This window comes from Cotesia glomerata, linkage group LG1, assembly GCF_020080835.1.
Source record: "Cotesia glomerata isolate CgM1 linkage group LG1, MPM_Cglom_v2.3, whole genome shotgun sequence".
Classification (NCBI taxonomy): Eukaryota; Metazoa; Arthropoda; class Insecta; order Hymenoptera; family Braconidae; genus Cotesia; species Cotesia glomerata.
The window spans coordinates 301,142-320,353 of record NC_058158.1 but is presented as its reverse complement, the minus strand read 5'-3'; the positions used below and the strand labels follow the sequence as shown (position 1 = coordinate 320,353).

At 38.7% G+C, this 19,212-nt stretch overlaps 3 protein-coding genes across 3 annotated transcripts; all 3 read right to left on the bottom strand.

The window, feature by feature from the left end:
• Positions 1–742: 742 nt before the first annotated feature.
• LOC123265710 (integrator complex subunit 11) lies at positions 743–4,446 on the bottom strand. Its single transcript, XM_044729583.1, has 4 exons — positions 4,259–4,446; positions 3,479–4,181; positions 1,904–2,728; positions 743–1,334 (listed from the first exon to the last, which is right to left on the bottom strand). The coding sequence occupies exons 2-4, from the start codon at positions 4,148–4,150 to the stop codon at positions 1,044–1,046; spliced, it is 1,788 nt and encodes a 595-aa protein (XP_044585518.1). The 5' UTR covers positions 4,151–4,181; positions 4,259–4,446; the 3' UTR covers positions 743–1,043.
• Positions 4,259–6,634, bottom strand: LOC123265727 (DNA primase small subunit-like). The gene is made up of 2 exons (XM_044729606.1): positions 5,096–6,634; positions 4,259–4,596 (listed from the first exon to the last, which is right to left on the bottom strand). Exon 1 carries the CDS (start codon positions 6,292–6,294, stop codon positions 5,101–5,103), a length of 1,194 nt encoding a protein of 397 aa, XP_044585541.1. The 5' UTR covers positions 6,295–6,634; the 3' UTR covers positions 4,259–4,596; positions 5,096–5,100.
• Positions 6,635–7,023: 389 nt separating this feature from the next.
• LOC123275173 (ubiquitin carboxyl-terminal hydrolase 34) lies at positions 7,024–18,793 on the bottom strand. Its single transcript, XM_044743121.1, has 3 exons — positions 18,456–18,793; positions 18,089–18,185; positions 7,024–18,012 (listed from the first exon to the last, which is right to left on the bottom strand). Exons 1-3 carry the CDS (start codon positions 18,496–18,498, stop codon positions 7,545–7,547), a joined length of 10,608 nt encoding a protein of 3,535 aa, XP_044599056.1. The 5' UTR covers positions 18,499–18,793; the 3' UTR covers positions 7,024–7,544.
• Between the last annotated feature and the right edge of the window lie 419 nt (positions 18,794–19,212).

Here is a 19,212-nt window from a genome sequence, read left to right as displayed (position 1 = left end):
TTTATTTAATTATACTTTGAAGCGAATAATAACAATTACAATTTGTATAATTAATTTATTTGATTGAGCTGAGAACGAACAGATTGATGATGGTTAACGACAGCCAATAATTGTAAATTTATTTACACTTGATGAATGGAACACTAATGAATTTGTTAATAATAAATAAAAAAAAAAATATATAAATGCTTAGGGTATAGTTTAATTAACAAAAAGAAAAAACAAATTTTTTTTAATAGTTTTTAGAAATTTTGAATGCTTTTTTTATTAAAATAATGTTCACCAAACTGATTGATACAGCCTAAAGTAATTGCTGTTCATTTATTAAATAAAGTATATATGTAAAACATTTTTTCATTGGATACCGTACTTATTTTATATACATTTTATAATACAACTACAGAATAATTAAGGGGTAAATTACAATGCACATTAACTCGATTGGACGTTTAATGGTTTGGATTAAAAAAAAAAAAATTAAATAAATTTATAACTAACCACTTATTCGTATATTTGTATTTAATCCCTAACTCATCGTCCAATCGACACTTTACTTTTATATTTAATTTTTTTCTCATCGACACAAATATCAGCTCAACATTAATTATAAAATGTAAAATTATTATTATAATTAATTTACATAGTTTATAACAATAATAATTAGCCAATTAAAAATCAATTGATAATTAAAAAAGGCTAATAATAAATCCACTACTTTTATTATTTTTTAACCGAATCTCTGTTGTCAAATTGTAGAAAAAAATGAAAATTACGAACAAAAAAAAAAAAAACAAATAAAATACTCGTAAATGTTATTGTAATATCCAAACCATTGGTCAGCCTTATCAATCCTGGTAGTATCTCATAACAGTTGCTATATAGCATTAAACATACTAATAAAAAATATATGTACCCTGCAGTTTATATATTTATTAACTATTATCACTACGATTATTAAATTTACCCAACCAATAATTATGGAAAATTTTCTGCAATTGTATCACAGGTCTGTTTTAATTTTTAATTTATTAAATTAAAGTATCTTAAATTAACATTGTTTGAAGAAACCCGAGAATGTAACTCCCTAAATCTTCATCTTCGTTAGTCCAAGAAACGTACACATTCTTCTGGTCCTCGTCACTTCCCTCAATCTTAACTAAAACAGACTCCACCGAAATGGCACCGTCAGTCAGCTGGACATTCCACGCGTTAAGTCGTTCTTTCAATGGCTGAAACAGCTTCATTGTCGTCGACTGAACCGGCCCAGGATCTTTGATCTGAACAGTCGAAGTGAATCTAACAACGTGTCTTGGTATTCCCGCAGCTTTTCCCACCTGCAATAAAATAAATCCATTAAATATAATACTAAAGTTTGCCGACGTTTTTAATTTTTTTTTTAATAATTAAATTAGAACAAAAAAAAATTTTTTTTAAATTGCACTGACAGTTTTTCAAGTTTTTTACAAATGAAATTTTAAAAAAATTTTTATGTAATAATTTTTTCAATGAAAATTAAATTAGCCGACATTTGAAAATTTTTATAATTTATTTTATTGAAAAATAATTGTTAAAAAATTAAAAAAATTACACGTGGAATTTTTTAAAAATAGTTTTAGTTCTAATTTTTAGTTAATAAAAAAATCAAACATTTTTGAGCGTTGGTTAATTTAGTATTCATAATAATAAAGTTAGTCGACGTTTTTAATTTTTTTTTCAATGTTTAAATTAGAACAAAAAAATATTTTTAAAAAATTGCACTTTCAGTTTTTCAAGTTTTTTACAAATGAAATTTTTTTTTTAATTTTTTATATTAATTTTTTCAATAAAAAAAATTCTAAAAATTTTTAGATCTCGGCTAATTTAATTTTCATTACTTCTCCAAATAATTTTAATAAAAATTTACCTCTTCAGCGTCAACAAGGCTGACACTGTCCTCCCTAAGCATCAGAACACTGTGCAAAAGTCTTCTGCGTTTAGGATCTGGCGGCAAAGCCGAATAGCGTTTAGCCTCAGCCTTGAGTAGCTCCAAAGAAGCATCTACGGGTACTTTAGACATGGTAGTAATCACACAAGTCTCTCCATTCGCTGGATTGTAGCAATTGATCCCAAACTCTTGCTTAATCTTCTCTTTCAAGTACTCCATTTTAGCGAACTCGCCATGTACCAACATGACGTTCTTCGGTTCGCAGTACTGGATCAGCTGCATAATTCCTTTAGCGTCAGCGTGAGCTGAGAATGACATGTACTCAACAGCCATTTTAACTTCAACGACTTGCCGATTTTCAAACTCGATTTTCTTGGCTCCAGCAAGTACTTTGTGTCCTACCGTACCCTGGACACAGAAACCGGGCATAATGACCATGTTCTGCTCATTAGGAGCCCATTTTTTGAAAATTTGCAAAGATAGCCCCGCATGCAACATCCCTGGTGTTGCGAAGACTACCATAGCTCCAGGATTGTCAATGTAAGCCTTGTCAAAGGGTTTAATATGCTTAAAGTCAAACATGTTTCTCTGGACAAAAGTCTTTTTTATTTTTTGGTTCGTCCAGGTGATGAACATTTTGTAATAATTGTTCGCTTTTTCCGTAAGCCCAAGGGCAAAATAAACAGGTACTTTGAGATTCATTCGCTCCCAGTAAGTTTCTAAGAGAATACAAAGCTCTTGAGCACGACCCAGAGCAAACACGGGTATCAAAACTTTACCACCGTGATCTATACACTCATGAACCTGCAAAAAAAAAAATATTGTTATTTTTGTAATAACATTAACTAGCAACCTTGCAGTCACCATGTTATAAATAAATAAAATTTTACTTTATTAAATAATGATTTTTATTAAATTGCACTGTACTTTCTTAAATACTGACTTTTTTAAAGATAAGCTCATCCCGATGTTACCGTTACTCATCAAGAGCTTTCATTTGAGTACCCACATGCATTTTTGATATATTTTTCATATATTTATATATATATACATATAATATATATGAATATATAAAATAAATGAAAAATTGATGTGGGTACTCAAATGAAAGGTCTCGATGAGTGTAATGTCAAGATGAGCTTATATCTTCAAAAATATCATTAGTTGACAAGATAGCAAAGTCAGTTCTTAATTAATGACATTTTTTAAAATATAAGCTCAACCCGATGTTACACTCATCAAGAGTTTTCATTTGAGTACCCACATGCATTTTTGATATATTTTTCATATATACATACATATGATATATAAAATATATGAAAAATTGATGTGGGTATTCAAATAAAAGGTCTTGATGAGTGTAACTTCAAAATGAGCTTATATTTTTAAAAATGTCAATAGTTCTCAAGATACAAGGTAATTTCTTAATTACATATCTAGAGATAGAGAATTTTCGAATGCAGTCTAAATACTTATCATCATAAATTGACTATCGGTTATAAAATTTTTTTATTCGATTAACAAATTAACGTGTTAATTAAAAAAACATAATACCTTTTTTAGAAAATCACGTTCTCGACATCTTTTCGAGTCTCGGATGGTGGTCGCATACGTCGACTCTGATATCAGCAAATCAGGCCGACACTTGTCGATCCAAGCAGCTCCCAAGTGACGATCAGGGGTCATGTTGTAATCCCCGGTGTAAACTATCGACTGCGAGCCGACTTTGACGTGAAACATAGCAGCTCCAAGCACGTGGCCAGCATAGTAAGCTTTTATCTCCAACTCTGGGTCAACCATCACGGACTGATGCAGCGTCACCGCAATAACTTTTTTCATACAGTCCTTGATCATTTGAGACGTGAAAAAATTACTCTCACCCTTTCGTTCGACAGCTACTTTTCTCATGTCTTCCAGGAGAATCGGAGCTATCGCTTTTGTGGGGTGAGTCATGTAAATTGGTCCAGTGTATCCTACCATCTCGGTGAAATAAGGAAGCGCTCCACAGTGGTCCAGATGAAAATGTGATATTATGACACAGTCGATGTAATTAGTCACCGGTCCTTCTGGGACGATGTACGAAAAATCTGGGAATCTCCTCTCGTCATTGAAACCCATGTGCATTCCACAGTCGAGCATTATATTTTTTCCACCCATTGACACGAGGATACAACTTCTTCCAACATCTTGTCCAGCTCCCAGAGGTGTGACTTTTATATCCGGCATTTTTATTTAAAACTTTTTGCTACTTAAATTTCTATAATTTTTTTCTAAATAATTTATAAAGAATATTTTTTATAAATAATAAATACCGGAGGATAAATAAAGACTAACCTTAAATCACTTGGCGGTAATTGACATTATAATTTTAATCACAATTGTAATAAAATTTTTTTACGCAAAAAATGTCTCAATAATTTCCATTCTCATACCGTTTTTTTACATAAGTCATACGGTAATAAATGGCACAATAATAATTAATAATTATAAGTCTGGGGCATACAAAATAACAAGTTCCACAAGTGTATATAACTACTCTACTTACGTTTACTTTACTTTGCGCGGTTGGATAACACGAAACATTCCGATGATTATCGAAGTTCTTCCGACTGTTTCTGTTGGCGATTAATTTTCATTTGTAGGTGGCGCTCTTGTTTCATCAACTGAGAAAGCTTTGAGATGAAAATTGAGTTAGCCGACATTGAAAAATTTTTGATTTTTTTTATTAATTAAAAATTAGAACTAAAAAACTATTTTTAAAAAATTCCACGTATAATTTTTAAAATTTTCTACGTGAGAAAATTTTTATTTTAATTTTTAAAAAATTATTTTTCAATAAAACAAATTATAAGAATTTTTAAATAAATTTTACTAAAAAAATAATAAAAAAAGTTTCATTTCTAAAAAACTTGAAAAACAATACCTGAATTTTCTTAAAAATATTTTTTAGTTCTAATTTAATAATTAAAAAAAAAAAAAATCAAAAAATTAAAAACGTCTGCTAGCTTTAGTATTATTAATTTTTATAGCCTTGAGATTTTAAATTTATTTTTAATAAAAAGAATATTTAAAATCAAACAAAAAAAATTTTATATTTTAAATAAAAATAATTAATTTAATATTCTTATTTCTCTTTAATTTTTTTTTTCACTTAATTGCCATTATTCTCACCCTTACTAACGCAACTCTACGTGCAAGTTAACCAAGAATTTAATAAAAACTTTGAACGAATCTCTCAAGCTCGTCTTGTAAAGGTATAAAGGATTCCACTGATTCCATCTTTGACCAGGCTGTTTAGAACTCTTAAACTCAGCGACCTCAGACAAAATTTGCGTGAGAGTAGGCACCGTTGTCGGGTCAAAGAACTCGATCTTCTCAGGATCAAACGGCACAGAGATTTTGTCAGTCGCCGGATGGACCGAGAACGGCATCTTCAAAAGATGGTTAATTCCTTCAGTGACACTGCCGTCAATTCTCGGGTAGCAGTACTGCAACTTCAGTTCTTCAACCAAGTACCTGCAGTCTTCAGGAATTTCTCCTTTAACTAGCCTAGTATAAAAATATTCAAGAAAAGCGTTCCAGCGATCAATACTGTTGTCATGATCCAGGAACTCTTTTTTAACACCCCTCATTATTTTGGGACACCTTAACAGATTTATGAATTGTTGAACACGTTCGTCAGTACCCAGCATGTCCATCTCGACGACACAGAAGCGTAAAAAGTCCTCGTCGATAATATCGAGGGCGTGCTTGATGAAGCTAGTTATCTCCGTCAGCCTGAACTGGCTCTCACCGAACGAATTTGTAAGGGATACCTGGAAGAATTCCGATATCATATAACGTTCGTCGTCGTCAAACTTCAGGACACTTGGCTCGCAAACCCACGCGTGGATACCTCGACGGCCGGAAAATACCCAGAGGGTGTGCTTGTATCCCCAGTCTTCTACGAGAGACCTGTGGATTATTTTGCAAGCTATCACCATGTATTTCCAACATTTTACGCAAATACTTTTTTCCTGACAGCAGATTCGCACGTCGTCGTAATCTGTCAGGTCAATATCGAACACTAATTCTTTTCTTACAGGATCTGAGCCTTGTTTGGACGACCACAGAGGACTTTTCGGCCAAGTAGGTCCGACGTCAATTCTAGCGGGACCCAAATTTATCAACCGGTTTCTGAAATCTTTGGCATTGTTAAAAGATTCATACCGAGAAAATTCGCTTCTGACAGTCACGAATGAAAATTCTCGATAACAAATTCTGAATTTCTCCGCATATGATAGCCATTTGAAGATTTGATTTACTGGTAACACTAACTGATAATAACTTTTCAGTTGTTGAATTTTTTTTTTCTCAACAGAGTCTTCCATGTTTTTGAACAAGATTTAATTTATTACTCCGGAAACATAAACTGGTAAATGTATTTTTTTTTATTTTTTCAAAAGTCGGCCATGCTTTCTTCAATCAACACACTGTAAGTCACCAAAATAATTTTCTGTGTAATTAAAACATCAATTCAAATAAAAACACTAAATTTCCACTTTGAATTCTCGATCTTTCTCAAAACAAATGTCAACAATCCCTCGATTTCAACCGTCGCAACTGATCCTCGCCGGAATCACCCGAACAGCGTCGTGTAATGGCGGCGCAGGGCGCGAGGCGCATGCGCAGAACTTAAAATAAAAAAATCAGCCCAACCGCGCAGGCTCGGAATTTTTCAAAGCGCTAAGTTACCAATATGATAAGTTTCTGAGAAAAAAAAAAAAAAAAAAAAAAAAAATCAACAATTACTCTGAATAAAAAAGAATAATTCATGCATGTTGTTTAATAAATAACAATTAAAAATTGACAATAGTTATAATTATTTATGAATTAATGACATTAAAGTTAGCAGTCACTTGATAATTTTTTAATTTTATTTAACAAATAAATCTTTTCTGAAAAATAATTTTTAAAAATTTCTGCATGTCAATTTTTTTTTGCCATAATTTATTGGTTAAAAAAATTCTAAAAATTATTAAATATCTGCAAAATAAATTCTCATTATAAATTATTGAAATTAGGTACTATAAATAAACATATACAGGTAAATTAAATAATTATCAGGTTAAATAATATTTTATTAATATTTTTTTCTTTGTATAATAAAAAAACTATCAAGTTCAATCATTCGAATCCTATTTAGGACAAAAATTACGTACCCAAAAGTAGAACAAAATAATAACAATTGTTTAATTAATTTTGTTTTCTTTTTAATATATTCTGGCAAATAATTCGCAAAAAGCTATACACAAATTTTCAGTTCCAAGACAGTGTACGTGTAATACAGTTATAATAAAAATGCCATACGATTAATCCGTGAGCACTCATTATTTTTATTATTAATTTTAATTTAATAATTCTCACTTTCATAAACTTACAAGTTCTTTCACACTCTTCCTCACTCTGCTCTCACACTTAATTATTTTTAATTAATTATTTATTTTTATTAATTTTCACCTGAGCGAGGAAGAAAACAAACTAACGTAGGTTTATCGTACAAACCTTGTATTATAATTATCATTATAGTTGTAATCATCATAATAATTAATATAGTTGTAATATTAGTTATTAAATTCATTTAATTGTTTTTAGTTTGCATTGTCACAATCACTTGAAGATTAACAATTGTTTTTTCAAGCATCTCTAACCACGATACATTTGTCATAGAACACATTATTTGGTTAGTTCGGCTGCCAGTTGACGACGCAGACATCAGACTCGAGGGTGACAAAGAAGTACCATCGACACTTGAAGACAAGTTAGCAGTTGTCTTGTTGTTGTCGGGATTGCTGGCGCGCTCATCACCTGAATCCGAAGACTTGGTCTCCTGTTGATCTCCGACTGGCTTGCTCTTCTCCTCGACATCCATCACAGCAGCAGTTTCAAGCTTTTGATGATTGACAGTCGCCGGTTCACTGGGATCATCAGCACTGACAGGCGACTGGCTTCTCCTTCTAGAGGTTTCTTCTTCACGCTCTTCACTGGCAGTAAATTTACGTCTCTTGGCCGGGGCCTCGATGTCCTGCTGCTGAGGACTAGTTTCTTTGAGCCTGGCGTTCCTGGTGCGCGTGAGAAGAGTCTCCAAGGCCTGGTGAAGTGATTTTGGCGGTTCTACTTGGCTGCCACTGCTGTACACCAATGCAAGAGCACGGAGATCTCCAGTAAGCCGGTGTGCTGCATTTTTGACATCCACTGCGTCGACCATTGTCGTCAGACTGCTGACCAGGTTGTCAATAAGCGAACAAGTTTGCTCAGTCAGCACGTGGTTTGCTAGCTTTGGAAAAAAAGTCTTCAAGAAGGCGTGAATTGCTGGTACTCCTAGTGAAGATCTTTCATCTAGCAGCACCGCGTCTACGTAGTCAACCGTGTAAGACGAGCACAAAAGCGCTGAAATGTGCTTGCGATCAATGTGAGCAGCTGCATGGACGTCCAGCCACAGCCTTGGGAACAACGCTAGGTGCAGTGGTACTCCTTCAAATCCTAACATTGCACTGAGATTCACCAGAGTTTCAGTCATGCAGTCGTGATTTATTGCCAATCTACACATTACGTCTATCAATTCGTGATACGGAAGATAAAATTCCAGGAGAGCACTGTCGTACTCGGGGTCTGAACCTTTGGTAGCTTCCAGCTGAGAATGTGGCACAGCCATTTGAACCATAGGCCTGGCTGGTCTTGCAGCTATTTTTCCTGAAGGCGTTGACCGGCGTGGTAAGTAAGGACCCGGTGGGACGGCTGGATGAGACTCCTGCAGAGCTGCATGACAGTGTGAAAGCAACGGAGCGAGAATTAATATCGCCTCTGTAGGTACCAGCATCACCAACTCTTTCAGTAATTCAATAGCTAAATTTCTTATTTCAGGAGGATTATAAGTGTTGAGTAGTGTTGCCAATTTTCGAAGTATATCAGGCCATTCTTTACAATTGGCTAGGATACTCCTAGCGTCCGGACCGTCCCGAGCAGTCCTCATACTTCTCACGAGATCAGTCACTATGGCGATCAACTCAGCAAGATCACCAGCGACGTGGCATGCAGTTGCTTCGTGGTACATTATATGGAGCATGTGGAATGCCTCGAGAGCCATTCCTAGGCCACCGTTGTAGACCACATAGAGACGATCCTCGTCAGACTCGATCAGAATTCTGAAGGCTGAAATAAGTGTAGCCCAGCAGGATCTTCCGTCAAGGCCCTGGAGATACGAGGACAATGTCCCACGTCTGAATGACGCAATGTCCGCTTCCTCTTGTTCTGTTTGATCGGGATGCCGTCCCACCAGCAAGTGCATTAGTTTAAACAACTCGTCGACGGCGGTTGAATACTGAGTCGGATGTGGAGTTATATTTTTAAAAGCCCACTGGATATTTTGGTGAGCTGCTAGTTGCCGTGTGAATGCCCGAGACTGCTGACAACACAGTCTTAGAAGTCCGTAGTATGCTGGTAGCATCACACGGTTGAATAAAACAACGTCCTGGTCGTCGTGGTCGGCTAGAATATAATTAAAAGCAATATTTTTAGTGATATGAGGATTATGGAGTATCATTGTAACATTTTCTGGACAATCGACGCAAACGTGGTGCCAAAATAATAATACAGCTTGCTTGTTGTGGTGAACGGGAATACTCGGCTCCGAAAGCTTCGGATGGAATAACGTCCACAATTCATTTAAATACTGTCCAAACATAAGTTTTTCTGTTTTAGATACCACGCAGTAGGTCATCAATGCAAAGTATGCCGTTAATTTCATGGTACCGTGGGTCTGAATGTCTATAAAGTGACGGGCTGGTTGAAGAAGTCTCAGCAGCGCTGTGTAGATTTGATGAAGAATAATCGTTGCTTCGGGAGGCAACTGGAATTCCCGAGTTGAATTGCACCCGAGTCCAAGTCGGTGAGTGCTCCGGTAGCCTTGACGGAAGTGGGTTGACGGTACCAGCGACACCAGGAGAAACGCAGCTGCAGAACGGACTCTCTGGTTAGAGTGCTCGATCAAAAAGTGCTGGAGCCACGTGTCTAGCTCCTGGAGCACCCAAGTGTGCGCCAATTTGCTCCTAGTTACAGCAAGAGCGAGCCACTCGAGTGCAGCATGCGGAGCTGTCCTAGCAGCATCCCAAACGCGTCCCAGAATCAGCTGAGTCATCGAGGGCAGCCCAGCGGGTCCGGAGCCTTCTGTCAGCAGAGTAAGCAGCTTGAAAAATGGCTGACACATGTCTGTGTGCTTGGTAATTGCTTGAAAGATCATCGTGACAATGTGGATAGCCAGCCTGTCGTTCCACCGGCACAGTGACTGGATTAGATTGCGCGTTTGGTTTAAATTAATTACATCCCGAGTTTGCTGGTACAAAAAGGGGAACCCTTTACCGCCGGCAACTGCGTTCCGGTCTGCTGGAGAAAGAGTTAATCGATGATCAGGACCTCGGCTTCTTTCAACAAGAGTCGCTATCAGAGTGATCATCTTGTCCAACGAAGCTGGTCGTAATTTTTCAGCCGGTACTGCCACGACTATTTCTTCCTCCTCCTCTTCTTCTTCTTCACTGACTGCGTCGACCATCTCGTGGGTTTTGTGACCTAGATAAAAGTTTATCATCGTGGATATTGCTTGTACTCGGATCAAAAACAGTGTCTCCTCTTCTCCCATCTTGCAGAACTCATAGAGAAAGCTGAAGTACTCTGTGAGGTGCTTCAGGTGCTGCTTGGCGTGCTCCATCAGTGACAGTAACATCCTGACGAATCGCGTTACACAGGACTGGGTGCCAACTCCGTTGAATTGGTTGTCCGAGGACTCGTCTTCGTTCTCACACAACAGGTACAAGGGCGCTTGAGTGGATCTTAGTCGTTGTATCACGTGAATACACAGTCTCTGGAACATTTGACGTACCATCTGGTTCGGACACTTGACTAGAATCTGTATAGGCCACCAGGAATCACTGGCCATGCGCTCGAGAAATCTCGCACAAGCTCCAGCTGAAGCATTAAACTGTTTGGTCAGCAACTCAACCCACTGGACCATTGTCGGCTTCTCTTTAGCGTGAATAAATGTTTCCATAAAAAAGGACGTCGACAATTCAGCAGACATCTCCGTTACTTCTGGATAAAGTGAGAGGATAGTACCGGGTATATATCCGCATATTTGCCACATAAAACTAAAATACGTGTGCTCGAATATATTTTTATCTTGAAGGAAATGCATATTGTCCTGCCAAATCCAGTCTTCCAGCTCTTTGTTTAGCTCCAGATGAGAATAAAGCTTGTCGTTGAAACGATTTTGATCTTCGTGGACGGTCGCCACTACCGACGGACTCGAACCGGTGGCTTCTTCTTCTTTATGCTGCTCGGAATTCGGATCAGCACACCACTCGTAGAACAACATGTAAGCAGAGTTTGTTTTTTCAAAACTGAAGTCCATAAATTTGTCGGTAACAGAGTCGTAAGTTTTGCTGGTCATCTCTCCGCCGAAACACTCAGCAGCTATTTGACTAGGATCAAAAGGTTTTACCTCCGCGTCGTTGAACAAAAACCACTTGTCTTTGTTGGCAGAAGTACGATCTCGGATAAAGCTGTAGTAATGACCTCCATCTGCTGTTCCTGTGTGAACAGTAACTCCTATTAAATCGTACTGATAATGCTCGGCTCTGTCACTGTTGACATCTTTGTCATAATTTACTTTTTCATCATTCTCACACTCTGTTTTTTCGTTCTCGCCTTTGCGTTTGTCCTCGCGATAATGCTGTGGAATTAATTTCTTCTCGACATAACCCGACATGTCCAGTCTCAATGGGAAGCTAAAGTGTGTGTTTACTTTTTCTTTCAGCATTGTGCCCATATTGAACGTGTAACGCATAGTATTGAAGCACAAAATGTGTGGTAGCTTCTTGAAACAAGCTCGTTTTTCGGCTCTAGCTTTTTTACCACACTGCGAACAGGTGTACATATTATCTCCCTCCAAAGTGTCTTTAACCGTGACTTCATCAAGACTCTCATAAAGATTTCTCATGTCTGCAACTTGACACCTGACTGTATAAAATTCCTCGAGAGTTCTGCTTACATGCTCACAATCCAACGAAACAACGTTGTTAGAAATAACTCCACAGAACAGAGTTTTCACCAGTGTCTTCAAGTCCGAGGTCATTTCTTCTAGCTTTGACACGAGATCAATAAAAAATTCAGCCATGTCTTTTTGTTCTCCGGTGTTCAGTGGCTCGTGGTTCATTGTGTAAACACGACAGAAGCTCCGTGGATTGTAGGCTTTCCTTTCAGACTCCAAAAGATAGGCAAACATTCTCTGAAGCTCTCTCAATGTCTGCTGATGTTTGTTAGCGCGATTGCAGTCCGCGTTTAGGATCGCCAGTCTCGCTTGAGGCATCATGTACAGATGCTGCATGCAGCTGGCCATATAACAAGTTGCTCCTAAATTAGTTAAGCCGACGTATCCACAGTCTGAGCGACCGTCTTCATGAGGCCAATAATCCCAAGGGTACGGCGAGTGTGGACCCGGTTTGTGTTGCGCGAGAAGTTTTTCATGCAAGATTCTGTAATTATCCGGCGCAGATTTGGCCAACTCTGCTAAAAGATCAAACGCAGCTGATCTTGATACTTGGCTCTTGCATTTTGGAACGTGCTTCATTCTAGAATTCGGCAAAGCAAACAAAAAATCAAAGACACGATCAAGTAAATTTTGTCCTACCTTAGACTGTTTGCACGGTGGATTGTGCGACATAATATTACACGTAAGATTTAAAAGTCCAACCAGCGCATCGTCTTCAACAGTATTGTGCCTAGTTTCCAAGTGCTGACGATTTAGCACCGAGTCAATTACACTGCTGGCGAGAGCTTCTAAGTCAATTGTCGCTTGCTCGGTCTCATCGCTTCCAGGTTCTCTGATAGCTTCTCTTGGTAACGCATCAACCAATCTACACACCAGCCAGAAGTAATCCCTGCATGCTGGACCGTAGGGTTCTTTGCCGTCCTCGTGGATCGCGGAGTGCAAATGCAGAGGAAGATCAGGACGACGTCTGTGAGACGGCTGCATTGCTTCTGCAATTACCAGGTGATCCAACAGAGTGTTCAACATCGGGACAATTAGTCCAGTATTGTCAGATTTTTCGTTGCTTTTTTCTTCGTCTTCTTCGTGGAAAGTTGTCCCCAAACAGAGCCGGTAAAGAGCAGTGCAGACTTCTCTCCGTACCGCTGGCTCAGGGTCTTCTAGAATAAGTCTCCGGAGCCAGGTCTTGCCGAATAATTCAGAGGATGAGAAGAGAGTCTGTCTGACTCGAGAGTCGCTGTGAACCCAGCACACCAGCAGAGCCATGGTGTAGTGAATGACCTGTGACCTTCCAAAGAGCCCAGTTTTGTAGTGATTGGGATCCCGGGGCATGGAAGCGGCGTTTAAAATACTGGTGATCCTTGTCATCACCGTGTCGACAGTCATCATCGATAGCATTGCGTCGCTCAGTCGGGGGACTATTAATTTTTCTGATTTAGGTCGTTTCTTCTCTTCACGGACAACTCCAAGATGACAGAGCTGCTTGAGAAGACTCGCCAAGCAGTCCTGCTGCCATTCGCTCCCGTCGCCGCGTTCTAGGCAGCCTGACATGAAAATATCAAAGAGATGACGCAGACCGCCGTGCTGGACAAAATTAGTAGCCCAAGGTACCGAGTCTTCACTGACCGGCTGGTCTTTGGTGTCCTGGGTGTCTTCGGAGGCGTCACCTCCACCTTCGTGGACGGGAGTTATTGTCACTGTGGTGGAGCATGAGACTGGAGAGGATGAAGGATTCTTTCTGCTGAGCGACTCGACGATGTACAGCGAGTACATGAGTTTCTGGGGGCTTGCTGGGTCAAGCAGCTCGGGCAGAGATGTCTCACCGAGCTTCTGGAAGCCACGAAGTAAAGTCGGGCTCGTAGGCAGCAGCATAAGAGTATCCCATACTCTGCGAGATAAAACTTGTGCTTTGGTATGTGGTATTTTAAGTCCGCCTTTCACCGTTGATTTCATTGCACTCAAGGTCCTCATTAATGTAAACAGCTGCTCAAAGTACTGCGGTTTTAAAAGTAATAATGTTGGCAGTGATTCACGGGGCGGCGGAGGTAATAGTGAAGCCGAGTCAACATCCCGTTTTCCACGGCCACTGACATTCCCACCGCGATTTCCAGCCGCTCCGAGAGAAATAAACACCAGCTGTCCGTCTTTGAAGCCCATCTCTTGCAGGGTTTTTTCATCGTACTCAAAAGTCAATTCTTGGCCTTGAGTAATCATTCTGATAGGACCGTCAGTCAAAAGAGTACCAAGAACCGATGAGTTGGTGTTTGATGACCCTGACGCTGAAGATTCTGAATTTGTTTTATTATTTTGCGTGTCGTCCCACCACTTGGCTACTTCCGCTCTCAGGTCAGCAACATAGTCCGTACTTTGGAGTGAAAATGTTGTTTTGTCGGGGATTCCAGCGGGTTGTACGTAAATTTTCAGGTGCTGTCCTTTGTCGGAATTGCTCATAGCGACGTGAGAGCCGGCTCCACGTCCCTCCAATGCCCATCGGCGTAAATGATACGCGTACCGTTTTCTAAATGCCTCCAAGTGAGTGCGAAGAAGCAAAAGAGCTCGCTGTATACAACGGAGACTCGCTTCTTCGCTGGTTTCCAAATCACCACTCGCTGCTTCCAGGTGGGTCATGCATTGAGACACAAATTCTGCTTCTTGAGTCAATTGACGGGACATGTAATAACCGTTTAGGTACTGAATAGCAGCCATACTCACGTCTGTCGACTTGGCTCGCAGTGCTATTCGCCAAAGAAAGTCCATACCCACGGTATCAACTTCTCGAAGCGGACGATCTAGGTGAGCAGCTGCCAAACGAGCTAAATTACACAGTTGTTGGAATAAACTCAATCCGGTCATGCTGATAGTTTCTGGTGGTAAACTCGGCAATTTGCGCATACACAGATGCTTAAGAGTGTCCATTCCCAGTGCGTGTTGCTCTGTTGACTTAGCCTGGCTCAATAACCAGCTAAATAGTTCGTCAGCACAAGTCGGATCTTGGGACAAACATTGCCAGAGTATGTCCACTTGCTCTAAACTTAAACGAAAGCAATCTGGTGATCCCAGAGGTGAAAATATTGAAGATAAAAATTGCAATCTCACTTGTACTTCTGTTTGATGTGAATATAAATTCGTAATACTACAATTATTTGAACTATTTGCGTAATTACTTGTGTATGTTTTTAAATTATTGAAAAAATGTTTCATCATACCACGCTCACGGTCGGCCCAAGTGGTGATAGTGTGTGCGTCCATAGCTCCAAATTGTTGAAAACTGGCGAGTAATTTTGGCAGTAATCTAAGTGAGACAACAACTGAATGGTTTGCTGCGAGATTCTCCAAGCAACCTTCGATGAATTTCATAGGAATTAAACGGTCAACATTGAAACATAAAAGATTACAGAGGGCTTTTTCAGCTTCCAGGGCTAATCCTTCGCCTAATTGCCCGATTTTATCGTCCTGAAGAAGATCCCACAGCAATGTGTTGCCAGGCTTGCACACAGTGTCCAAATTAAATTGAGAGGCAAGTCGAGAGCTCATTGACTGTCTTATGGCCCTTCTGCGAACTTGTGGCGGCCGAAAAACTGATCTCCTAATGGTCATAGCAAGAGGACCATGATGGTGATGGTGATGATGATGCTGATGATGATTATGGTGATGAGAATGCGGTGTAAAAGCTTGCATTTGAATTGTACTCAAGTGTCTAGCTGCTAATTGCGCCAACTCTTCCTCGCATCCACTCTCTTCTCCATCAAAATCAGCCATATTTTTTTCACTCTTGTTTGATATTCTGCTGCTGTAAGAGCCTTCTTCATCGGACAGCATGTCATCGAGGCCAGAAGGTAAAAATGACTGCCCAGTAGCATGAACAAGGCCAGCGAGCTCTGAAATCACGGCACCTGTAGCTCCAGCTGAAGCTACAACACCTCCCGGTACAGGATCACTGTCTTCGTCGTGTGAACTGTCAATAGAATCTGGATCTCTCGTCAATGATCCGTGTTCAACTAGAGACATGTATTTATCACTATTTTTGCTGGTACTTCTCAACAAGGCTGTTGTAGGAACCTGTTGATCGTTTGGCTCCAGCAATGACCTCTGCTGCTGCTGCTTCACACAGTCCAGAGTGTCTATTTTAGGATCTTTAATCGATGAGTCCAATAGCGAAGTTTCTATCCTAGATTTATCCTCAATATCCAACGAATCTGGTCCCTCACTAGGCAAATCCTGTGACTCTCTGTCTTCAGACACAACAATATTGCTACCCTGTTGCTGTATATTATCTTCAACATTTACAAGACGTTTTTGTGGTGTTTTACGTTTTCGCAATATTTTCCTTTTTTTTTTCTCATGCACAACTGGCTCCTCAGCTGCTGATTTTTCAGTGTCAGCTTCGGCATCCGAACCACTTTGATTTTTATTTTTCCTACTGTACAACCTGCCCTCGGTATTTGTTTCATCGTCAATCGGGCTGGTGGTAATCGGCGGTGTATTGCGGTCTAATTTATCACCAGTAAATTCATCGACTTCCAAATTGGACTCCACTGGCATTCTGTCAATACGTTTTCCTTTACAATGTCCCTCGCAGTCACTGCTGTCACCTCGGGCTTGTTTTCTAGGTGAAGGACCGTCTGATGGAGCTGGACTGGGCTCATCTTCTTCTTCTTCTGGACTGCTTCCGTCCATCCCACTTGGATCGCTGCTACTGCTGTCAATGTCATCTGGACCACGCGACAAGTCGCGATTTTTAATTGATAATCCTCCAGGATAACCTGGAGCTCCAGACGTCCAGATAAATTTAATCAACGCCGAAGCTAAGAAAAGACTCTGCTCAGTGTGATCTTTTGGCTCGAGTTTCCCGAGCAATGAGTAGAGATGTAGGACTGGTGTTGCTGCTAAATGTTTAACCAGAGGTGCAAGTAAATCGTAAACTGGACGAGCACAATGTTTCAATTGGGCAGCTTGCCACATAGTGTCCATGTCTGTGGAGGATATCCTTCCCTCCATCGCCAGGAAGCTCAAAACAATGTGACTCTGTTTTATCACCTCGACATGTAAGTTTGGACCGAATATATGTGATATTATGTTGTTTTCAGTTAACCAGGCTGCTAACGCGTGACCAACTTGCTCCACTTCAGCAACCGTTTCACTGTTACATAATTCATTGAATGCAGTAATGTGGACATTTATCTGAGCGATTCCCGCTAGTCTCATTGTAAGAGTTGTGCTTGTAAAATATTTAAAAGCCAAGTCCAAACCATCGCGATCAAAAGTTGGGAGTACTGCATCAGCAGCGTCTTTAACAGCGCTCCACATAAAATCAGCCATTGTCCTAACGGCTGGTGTTCGTAAATCTTTATCAGCAAGACGACACATGTACTTCATAACTCGACTCCTCAGTGGGACAAATAATTTCAATACACTGGGATAATTAAGCCACAGCTTTAGGTTACAAATAATAGCGACCATCGAGTGAGCCAAACTTACTGGAAGTGGTTCCTCCATGTCAAAACAGGAAGACAATAAATTTATACCGTTTTCACGACAAAATAATGAAACGACTCGTATCAGTGGTGCTGGTACTTCTGGATCTTGAGGTTCGCAAAATCCACCCTCGTCTTTAACTGGCGCAAGTGGATTTAAAGCACCACCGTGCTTCATTGCAATGTACAAGGGAAAATTTAAAAGAAATATCTTTGATAGCAAATGGAATAATTTTTCACGATCTTGTTGCGTCCAGCGATGTTTTGTTTTATAATCACTGGCTGCTACTGCTGTTGACGACTCGCCTCCTTTTTCCTTTTCCTCTTTCGCGTCCGCTTTCTCGCGTGATTCTTTGTCATTCTCTGTTTCTTTATTCTTGTCATCATTATCACATCCAATTGCTTTGTCCTCTCCTTCGTCTTTTTTTGTTTGTAAAATAGCCTTCAGCTGCTGAAGTGTACACAAAACTACGCTGTGTGTTAGACGTATAAATCTGTCAAAGTTCTTGGAATCACGGTAACAGCACATGCATTGTCTGAAAATAAATTATAAATAATTATTTAATTTAATAATAATAAAAAAAAAAAAAAATATTAAAATTTTTAAATTACCTTTGAACCCATTGGTTTACATAGTGGAGAATTATGTCCACATCTATGGCACAAAGCGAGACAACTTCATCAGGCTCTTTCGAGGATCGTTCCTCGTCTGCAATAAAAATGATGACTAAATAATATTTAAACTTAGATAAGACTACTAGACAATTTTTAATCACAGATTAAAATAACAAAGACAATAATGTCATGAGAAATATAACCAAAAAACAGGTGAGACAAAGCAACTATTTTTAATTAATATAAATAAATAAATAAAATCATTCATCACGAGCTAGCAATACTCAAATCGTGTTGATGATTAATTTTATTAGTACCTCAAATAATAAAATAACAACGAAAAAAAATGTGTTTAAATGCTTACATGAGAGCAAAAGGTCGTGGAAATCAACACACACATCGCACATGATTCTCTTTATCGTGCCTTATAAACAATAACCCAATGATCATCTAATGTACATTACACGAGTCAACAATCACATCCATTATTACTATAAACACCAATAACTTCAACATTTTTAAAACATTTTATATTTATATTTTTTTTATGGTCGTCAACAGTTGATTAATCTCTCACAGTTACCATATTGGTGTGCACAATTTTTATGTATTACTCCTGTATAAATATATATATATGTATACATATACACAAAGTATATAATATTCTTTCTTTCCTTTTCACAGTGTCTTTGTCTCGTTCTTTTTTTTTTTTTTTTTTTCTTTTACTGTACAGTATATTGTATCTACAATTTCAATCGAGAGTATTATCCAATAGGCTGCGCGTTTATTCTGTTGTGTACTTCATGTTATCCCAGTTTATAAACTCTCCAAAGCTTATCTCTATTTTAACCTATTTGTTGTTTATATACATATGCATCATGTTCTCTGCCTACGACAACTGTTGCAACAAACCAAATGCTTTTATTTATTTTGCAATAATACTCTACGCATTTATCCAGCAATTATAATTACAGTCATTGACATTTTATTTATTATTTTTATTTAAAAAAAATATTTTGCAAAATACCAACGTCAAATTGACAGTTTTCAGCTGATGATCAACGCCATTTTATAATTTTATCCTATTTTTGGATAGGTTTAATTTTTTTTTTTTATAAACA